Source organism: Babylonia areolata, chromosome 13 (assembly GCF_041734735.1).
Source record: "Babylonia areolata isolate BAREFJ2019XMU chromosome 13, ASM4173473v1, whole genome shotgun sequence".
Classification (NCBI taxonomy): domain Eukaryota; kingdom Metazoa; phylum Mollusca; class Gastropoda; order Neogastropoda; family Buccinidae; genus Babylonia; species Babylonia areolata.
The window spans coordinates 4224242-4234241 of record NC_134888.1 but is presented as its reverse complement, the minus strand read 5'-3'; the positions used below and the strand labels follow the sequence as shown (position 1 = coordinate 4234241).

Here is a 10000-nt window from a genome sequence, read left to right as displayed (position 1 = left end):
ACTACCTAATAATAATAATGATAATATATTGTACTTATACGGCGCAAACTCTCCATATAGTTGGCTTTAAGAAGTGGATTTAACTCACTCAGTACGGCCAGTCCTCTCTTCTCCTCTACACAGACCCCTCTTCTCCTCTACACAGACCCCTCGGATGTCCAGTGGGTGTCTGAATGACCCAACCTTTAGCTTCCGTCGTCAGAATTGTGGTATTCTTTGTCAACATTCACGTCTTCAGTATAAGAGCCTTCAGCTTGCAATATTTTGATGATGGTAATTGGGGTGAAACGCTGTTAACGTCGTCTCTTTCGCCGTTCGTATGGAGAGAGTTAAAAAAAAAAATTACATACACCACTACAATACTACAAATAATACATTCTCACGTGTCTCGCACCTCCCTCTGCGTGCAGCACGTGGGCGGAGAGCGTGCCTCTGATGGCGCAGTACATCATGATGATGTGCCTGCTGCTGCTGTACGAGGGCCGTCAGAGGCGCATGTTGCTGTTCGTGCTGCTCTACGTGCTGCTCATGCTGCCCCTGCTGCTGGGCGTGGTGCCCGCCCACCTGGTGTCCTCCCTCAAGGTGCTCACGCTGCCGCTCACCCTCATGGGCAAGGTGAGGGGGCTGTGGGTGGTGGTGGTGGTCATGGTGGTGGTGTTGGTGAGGAGGAGGAGGATGACGATGGTGGTGATGGTGATGTTGATGGTGGTGATGAAGATTTGATGATGATGATGATGTGATGATGATGGTGATGTGATGATGATGGTGATGCTGACCGTGATGGTGGTGATGGTTGTGGTGGTATTGATGTTGGTGTTGATGGAGATGGTGATGATGGGGGTGGTGGTGATGATGATGATGATGGTGGTGGTGGTGGTGGTGGTGATGATGGTAATGGGGATGATGATCGTGGTGACGGTGAAGATGGTAGTGATGATGATGATGGTGATGATGATGATGATGATGGTGATGATGATGATGATGAATCGTTTGTTCGTTTGTATTACGGTAGCTGTTGTTGTTGATGTTTGGTTTTAGTTTTGATAAATTGAATAATTGTCTTTTCCTTATGAAAGGAACTATTTCAATTCAGATGTGAATCTTTCCTGAGAAACACAAAACAAAAAAAAACCTACAGTTACTGAGGATAATGTCAAGTCAGATGTCATGAAAGTCTTGTTATAACAACAAGGATAAAGGGGGTTATCCATCAATTTGCTCTCTTCTGTTTTGCGCAGGTGTACGAACTGTACAGCACGTACAAACGAGGAGGCACAGGCCAAAAGTCCAAAAAATCCATCTTCCTCCTGAACATGCGTAGCGGAGGCCGTCTGCTGACGTCAATTTTCGACACGCGCGACACGGTCCTCGTGCTCTGCTACGCGCATGCGTGCTTCTGGAACACACTGATCACCTGCCAGACTGTGTACTACGGGCACAAGAGGAGGAGGAGGATGCGGGAGGAGAGGAAGAGGAAGGAGAGTGAGGAACGTGCAGCCAGAAGCGCTTCCGAAATCAGCAGCAGATGCAGCAGTGACTATGACAGCGATGTAGGACTGAGGAGATCTCCGCGACGGAGAAGGCGTTTCAATGGTGGTAGCCTCCCCTTCGCTAATACGTCATGAGGTGTTTTTTTTGTTTTGTTTTTGGTTTTTGGTTTCATGAGCAAGTAGTATCTTCGCAGCATGTGTGCATTTGTATATGCTCCCATGTTTTTTCTGACGTGTGTGTAGTAGGTGTGTGTGTGTGTGTGTGTGTGTGTGTGGTGAACTGCACTAGGTGAAACATTCACGAAAGGAATGATGACATGATTGAATAACATAAATGCTTTTTGTAGGTTGACAAATTTCTTATAATGCTTGTATGGAGAGAGAGAGAGAGAGAGAGTTTTACGTCCTATGTGCGCTTAACTCACTCAGTACAGCCAGTCCTCTCTTCTCCTCTACACAGACCCCTCGGATGTCCAGTGGGTGTCTGAATGACCCAACCTTTAGCTTCCGTCATCAGAACTGTGGTATTCTTTGTCAACATTCACCTCTTCAGTATAAGAGCCTTCCGCTTGTAATATTTTGATGATGGTAATTGGGGTGAAAAGCTGTTAACGTCGTCTCTTTCGCCGTTCGTATGGGAAGAGTTAATGAGACGAGACTGATAGCAGAAATTAAGCGGACCTTGCCACAGTGAGCCTTGACTGAAGTTTTGTTCATCGTGCGGCACTGACACAGGTTGTTGGTCTGTACAATGTGCTGAAAAACTTGTGGAAAACTTTCTCTTGTGCAGCTTCGTGTGAACTGTGGTGACTGAATAGAAAAACCAAGACACACGGCTAGTTCCTTGGTTCTGGAACATTTTTTTGTTGTTGTTGAAAGCACAGCTGACAGGACGTAACATTTGTATTATGTGTTTTTTTTACTATGCAAATTAGTGTGTCAACTGCATGTAATTCCCATTGATGTTGAACTTTCACTGATCCTGTGAAATGTTTGTGTTGGTGTGTGTGTGTGTGTGTACATTTCCGTTGCTTAGTGGTGTGTGTGTGTGTGTGTGTGTGTGCAGGTTCGCTTAGCATGGTGCATTTTAAAATTCTTGTTTTAGTTATGTTTTAGTTCTATAATATGCCTTCTACATATCTTTCAAATTACTGTTTTATTGTAATTTTTTTTCCATTCTGTGTTAATGTTTCAAACAAACATAGGGTAGGCACTCAAGGCCTTTTAGTGAAGGGTTTTAGTGAAGATCAGGCATCTTCTTTTTTTTTCTCTCTTTTTCTGAAGCAGATGTGGTGTCGTGTATGTTGATCAGTCTGCAAGTTTTTATACCACCTTCAAACTGAGATGGAAAACTGAATTGTGAAATGTTTAGCTATTTATTCGTTTGGTGATTAGCAAAGACAGATTCATTTTTACAATTGAAATTTATTTATGAGGAGGGAGTGGAAGACAAAAATAACATGCCTACCCTTCTCAATCTCTGTTTCACTAATGTGCAACTTTGAATCAAAATGGAGCGAAATAATTATATCAAATTTCAGATTCTTCTTTGCTGACATGAGAACCATGACGCTTAGAGCTGGATTCATGCATCTTTTCTGGTGAAGAATGAAGAAGAATCATTTGTCTTTCTGTAACCATTAATGTGTAGGGAAGTCATAAAAAGAACTGCGTTCAAGGACTCGTCAATACGGCAGTCAAGGTTGGTGGTGCTACTGGTGGTAGCAGTTCCTACAACAACAAAAGCAAGCCTTCAAGTGAAGATCTGATCATTCTTAGCATTTGGAAGAACAAGGGCTTATATATCACGTCCTCCCCCTCCTAAAAACTTCCCCCTCTCCCCCCCCCCCCCCCCCCCCCCCCCCCCTGCAAAAGAGCCCCAAAGTGGAAAACAAAATAAACTTTAAAAAAAAAAGGACAAATTTTTAATTCCATTACTGATCATATTCAAACTTCAAGCTAAATTTGATTATCTCAACAACAACAACAACAACAAAAATTCACACTAAGTGCCTTTAAATGTTAATTTCTATTTCATTACATCTTTATTCCTCTTTCATAGTAATTTACAGCAAGAGATATGTTGCTTGATCATCTTTTATATATTTCACATACCATTTTTGTACATTTGTTTTGTGAAGTTATTTCGATTAAAAGATGATCACAGATACATTTTCACTCTATCCTCCATGAATTCTTACAATGAAGTCTGCGTGGCAAATGCTGTCATTGCAGCTGATCTCTCTCCCTTTTCTCATGTAAATTATTTGAGAAAAACATGATTCAGTATCATCTTTTCTAATTTCTTTTCGGGGAGATAAATGCCAACGCTTCTCAGATTCCTGAGGAATCAAATCTGATTTTAGTCCTCTTCGTGCCTTGTGGCACATGAGGCTGCCACCAGAGATGGACAACAAGCTGTTCTAATTTCATCCAGACAAGATCCTCCAGTCGGTTCTGAAGAACCAGAAAGAAGAGTCTGTATTGGCGCAGATTGCACACAGGACCACCACTTTTCTTACTCATTCTTACTTGTTTTAAGGGGAGGAGACCCCTCGATGTAATCCCTGCGACGAGCCTCAAGTTGTAAATCATGTGCTCATTGTCTTGTGGGATCTGCATATTACACAGCAGATTCTTTGAAGACTTTGTTCTGCGATGTCCTTCCGTGGACGCTAAAGGACTCCTTGAAAGAAGTGAACATTTTTTTAAAAATCAGATTTGATTGTTTTTAACTCTGGAAGATTTTTAAAACTTTTGAGTGAATAGATTGAAGCAGTTATTTGTTTTTATTGTACTCTTTTACCCTTGACTTGAAGTAGATACTATCTGAAGGCTCTAAGCACCGTAATTTGATTTGATTTGACCAGATATCTCCACGGTTGTCTGTCTTGTGCCCTCTTCTTTCATGTAGAGCTGTTCTCCTTCATGATAATTCAAACGGATGTGCCAGCATCTTTGTATTCAAATCGTAATTAACCTTTCCCACAAGCTTTAGTATGAGGGTGTTTCTGTGTGTGTGTTCAAGTGTCGGTATTCATGTGCATAATTGTTTATTCATAGCATATATATCATTATATGTAGAATATTTCTGGAGAATGTATTCGTTACGAATATCACAGATTTAGGGAGTTGTATCCTGGTTACAATACAGTAAGTTTGTCTTTGCCAGAAATGTGAAAATGTGATGTTTCAGTTCAGTGAATCATTTTGTACAAAGGAGTTCTTAAAAAAAAATTTCAATTCAACTACTGATCAGTGACGGACCACTTAAAAAGCATTAAGCAACCTGTCACTGCACTGTTCAAGACTTTTGTTTATGCTTCTCTTATGAAGGAATATTGAGTCTATTTGTGCTTGTGACAATTATCATATACTAATGACTAGTAGCTCTGATGTGGTCTTAGGTTAATGCCTGTTGAGAAAAAATCGTTTCCTCTTCTCTGTCAAATGACAAGAAGGATGAGTGCCTGTCTGGTTTTGTGTGTGGGTATGTCGAGAGATATACTTTAATAACGATAAAGATCTATAAGTTGTAACCAATGTATCTTTTGATAAAGAACTGTGAGTTGTAACCTGTATATCTTATTCTTGACACAATCCAAACGCAATGATACTCAACAAATGATCTCCCCAAGCAGTAACTAGTGTACCTTATTATTTACACATTCTCCCAAACACAGAAAGAAAAAGAATTCTTGACACATTCCACAATATATACACTGATACCGAGTGTACAATCTCCTACTCTGCTTGCAGTTTTCATTCCTGCACTCTGGATTTTTTCCCTTTTTATCTCATTTTTGATCTCTCTAAAGTGTGTGTGTGTGTGTGTGTGTGTTGCTCTGGGCGATTGTTCTACATGTTGGATGTTTTCAAGGCCCAACCCTAAGTTGTAACGTGGAAAACCTGTAAATCTCTGACCTTGCTACTGTGTCTTTTAATTCCACACTGGTGTGATTAACAAATAGTATACACTGGTACAGTTGCAGCATTTTGTATGCTGGATGAACTCAATGTCTGTGTGAAAATCACTCCCCAGCGCCAAAGTTTTTATTTTTGTTATTTTATTTTATTTATTTATTTATTTTTCTCAAGGCCTGACTAAGCGCATTGGGTTACGCTGCTGGTCAGGCATCTGCTTGGCAGATGTGGTGTAGCGTATATGGATTTGACCGAACGCAGTGACGCCTAGCTACTGATACCGATACTGATACTGTCAGTCACTCAGTTTGGGTTGTGTCTAAACACCACAGTGGACTTGTTCACTTCAAACTCGGTCAAGGGTAACCTATTGTGCAGGAAAGCTGGCTGAAGCTTTGTTACAGTGTGGAAAAGTCTGTTTAACATGACCACTCGTGTCGACTAAAGACGCCAGTGGTGGTGAACGATTTAAGGGTGTATTTCCTATGTCTGGTTTGCTGCAGTACAAGACTAGCAAGATTAGTTGTTTTTTAATGTCTGATGGTAGTATTATGTTTAGCTTTGTAAATAATAGTTAAACCTTATTACCCTTTCATTTGCGAGTGTAATGTGTGCTGCATGTTTCGTAATGGTTAATGTTACATTTATTTGTATGTCCATATCTAGTCAATATCAGTTTTGAACTTTTTTTGTTAGTATACCACAGGGTTTTGAAATGAAGATTTTGACTCGGGACTTTTTTCATCTTGTACAAATTGTTTGAAATGTACAGAAGGAATATGTATCTGACAAACTGGACTGAAGGAACTTGTATCTGACAGGACAATGTGTCTGAACACGTGGAGTGAGTGTGTCACTGTAGTGAGATGTATTGTTTTGTCTGGGACCACTTAGATCTGGTCATGTACAAGATCCGTCCTCGCTGAAAAAAAAAAAAGGAAAACATGAGGCACCCTTTCCCATGTGCTATCTTCTTGATCTCCTTTCAAGTCTTGCCATAGTAAGTCAAAGCACATTCATACTTCCCAACGTCATCTTGCCACAGTAAGTCAAAGCACATTCATACTTCCCAACGTCATCTTGTCACACGAAGTCAAAGCATGTCCATACTACCCAACATGTTGCCATAGTAAGTCAAAGCACATCCATACACAACATTATCTTGCCACAGTAAGTCATAGCACATTCATACTACCCAACATCATGTTGCCATGATCAGTCAAAGCACATTCATACTTCCCAACATCATTTTGCCATAGTAAATCAAAGCACATCCATACTCAACATTATCATGCCACAGTAAGTCATAGCACATTCATACTACCCAACATCATGTTGCCATAATCAGTCAAAGCACACTCATACTTCCCAACATCATTTTGCCATAGTAAGTCAAAGCACATCCATACTCAACATTATCATGCCACAGTAAGTCATAGCACATTCATATTACCCAACATCATGTTGCCATAATCAGTCAAAGCACGTTCATACTTCCCAACATCATTCTGCCATAGTAAGTCAAAGCACATCCATACTCAACATTATCATGCCCATTATCATGCCACAGTAAGTCATAGCACACTCATACTACCCAACTTGCAAAATAAGTCAAAGCACATCTATGCCACTCAATGTCATCTTGCCACAGTAAGTCAAAGCACATCAATATCACCCAACTTCAGACGTTCATCAATGGAAGAATGTTTGGGTTTTTTTTATTTAGATGCAAGTCCATCAGTACTCTTGGTAATGTGTTGAAGAATCAGCCTGCAAGAACTATAGGTAGCTTTTGTGAAGAACACAAGTTTGCACAGCTGCACATAACAGGATTGTCCCTGGCTGTCTCACTGTGCAACTGGTTCTATGCTTCATTTCGTTTTTAGATCCCGAGTGTTTCTACGTGCCGGATATTTCATTCTGCAGATGGTATTTCCTGGAGTTATGTTCCCTGTACGATATGCTCAAAGTTAAGTAATGTTCTGTGAACATTTGTAATGATCATGCTTGCTGAAACTGCACAAAGGTAGTCATGCTTGGTGTGTATAGTCATAATTATGCATGCTGAAACTTGCTGTGCTGCTTCTGTAAATAAAAGAATTTTTCTGAAGCAAATACACTGGTGTGGTCGTCTTGACGAGTCTCAAAAAGTAAAACTAGGGCCAGGTTGTGTAAGCAATGCTTATGCCACAAAAGCTTGCTTTGCATCAATTCTACTATGTCTATGGAAATAGCACAGACTGTGGAAAATTCTCAACGCTGAGAAAACATAAAGCAGTTAATGATCACCTCTGCACCCAGGCAAGTAGCCCTCCTTTCAGTCACAGACATACTGGATGTGACTTGACGTATGTGCACAAGACAAGGTGGTTTCCAGACCTGACACACACACCTCTGGGCAATCCAACAGTAGCACATCTAGACAATCCAACTGATGCACACCTGGACAATCCAATGATTCACATCTAGACAATCCAACAGATGAATACCTGGACAACCAATGGATGCATACCTTGACAACCCAACAGATGCCCACCTGGACAACACAACAGATGAATACCTGGACAATCCAACGATGCACACCTGGACAATCTGAACAAGCCAACAGATGCGCATCTGAACAAGCCAACAGACGCACGCCTGGACAATCCAGCAGATGCCCAAGAAACACAGGAGAGAGCAGCATAGAAAAGATGGGGTATGGAATGGGTTGTTGGACAGCTGAAAGTCAGTGGAAGAGAAAGTTGATTCATGCATGCATGTTGTATATGTGTTTGTGTAAGTGCGTGTGTGTGCATGCACGTGTGTGTGTGTGTGTGTGTGTGTGTGTGTGTGTGTGCATTCAAGCACGTGTATTTGTAAATGAAACTCCTCTGCAAGACCTTCCTAGCTGTTTACGAATCTTTACCAAACTTGAGCTTTGTGGTTATGGTTGTCTTTCAATTCTTAACTTTTAAGTCACATTTAGCGACCAGTATCAACAAGCACACATGGCTGTGTTGCTGTTATCAATATCTTTGAACACAGTGGTCAAATTAAGGCTCAACAAGATATCATTCAAATGTCACAGAAAAATGCCAATAGGCAGTTTCACAAAATTTGGTGACAAAAACTCTTCAATATCAACATGTAGTACTGCTCTATATTTGCCCGACTACAGCTGGTCACTTGTCAAACAGAACACATTCAGTTCGTCCACATCAACATTACTTGACTACTTTAAATAACAGCTATACCATCAGATTTAAACGAACTTTAACTGTATTAGAAAATTGTGCAATGCACATTTTGCAATCAGCAACCAATACAGGCTAAGAGCCTGTTAAGCAACTGATTTTGACATACACATCATTAAACTAAATAAAATTACTTTTCCACTATCAAGTTCCTTTGCCTTTGCAAAGCCCACTCAACCATTTTCATATGTTAAAATACAAGCTTGATGCAAACTGCTGAAAACAAAGGGAAAAGGTGACACCATCAGGCAAAGGCAAAGGACTGCTTTTCCACGAAGTTGTTTTCATCAAAAGTATTCAAAGAAAATTATCAAATTTTTGGAAGTTCCAATGAGGACACATCTTGCATAATCAAATCCACTGATTTAGCCTCTTGTCAAAAAACGTGAATAATCAACAATTGTTTTCTGCTCAGGAAACCCAACCACTGTAATTCTGAAATGTCTCAACCATTTTTGTTTCATGAACAAAATCAATTTTTCTCCTTCACAAGAACAGAAATGATAAAATTGTCACATTATGATTAATCAAAAAAGGAGAAATAAAAATAAAAAGAGAAAATATGCTAACATACCATGTATTGTCAAGTGTCACTGTCAGTGCACATTTTAGAAGAGTTTCAGTTTCAGTAGCTCAAGGAGGCATCACTGCGTTCGGACAAATCCATATACGCTACACCACATCTGCCAAGCAGATGCCTGACCAGCAGCGTAACACAACGCGCTTAGTCAGGCCTTGGGAAAAAAAAAAAAAAAAAGGTAAATAAATAATAGATAAGCTTACATAAATAAATAAATAATAATTATGACATAAAAAAGGTAGTAGTAATGATAATAAAAAAAATTTTTTTTAAATTAAAATAAAATAAATAAATAATTTTAGAAGAATGAAAGCGTAACCATTATGCGGTACTCGCATCCTCTTTCACTCTCTTTCCTTCAGTCAACACAAAGGAGCTTGCATTGTCATGCGGCATTGTTAATTTATTGTCTTTCCTTTTGAGTAGGGCAATATGCACAGGTGAACTGGCGCTTTTGTACACTGAACACAATGAAGTCGCTTTGTCGTCACCGGATGAATTTGTCGGTGTTCCGAAAACTGGTATTATCTCTGAAAACAAAGAAAACACAAACATTCAGGAAAACTTAAAAAAAAAAAAAAAAAATTATTTATCTTGTTAAAGGGGACATGGTAGTGGCTTCTGAAATAAAATAAGCAGCAATGTCTTAGTAGTAGGATGCGTTTATTACAGTCTATCAAATCAGATTTCATGATTACCACACAAAAGATACCTGTTCTCATTCTATTATCAATCAGATTTTTAAAAGGTGACAAATATTATCATACTAC

At 39.8% G+C, this 10000-nt stretch overlaps 2 protein-coding genes across 3 annotated transcripts in view; one reads left to right on the top strand and one right to left on the bottom strand.

Annotated features, from left to right (window-relative positions):
- The window catches only part of LOC143288995 (mannose-P-dolichol utilization defect 1 protein-like), an 18983-nt gene extending 11454 nt beyond the window's left edge, over positions 1-7529 (top strand). The window contains exons 5-6 of the mRNA XM_076597736.1: positions 411-615; positions 1239-7529. Of these exons, the coding sequence (XP_076453851.1) occupies positions 411-615; positions 1239-1625 (592 nt within the window). The 3' untranslated portion in view covers positions 1626-7529. The remainder of the gene's footprint in view (positions 1-410; positions 616-1238) is intronic.
- A 2083-nt stretch (positions 7530-9612) lies between these two features.
- The window catches only part of LOC143288996 (eukaryotic translation initiation factor 4E type 2-like), a 14725-nt gene continuing 14337 nt past the window's right edge, over positions 9613-10000 (bottom strand). For both annotated transcript variants that reach the window (XM_076597738.1, XM_076597737.1), the window contains exon 7: positions 9613-9760. In XM_076597738.1, coding sequence (XP_076453853.1) covers positions 9718-9760 — 43 coding nt within the window. In that variant the 3' untranslated portion in view covers positions 9613-9717. The remainder of the gene's footprint in view (positions 9761-10000) is intronic.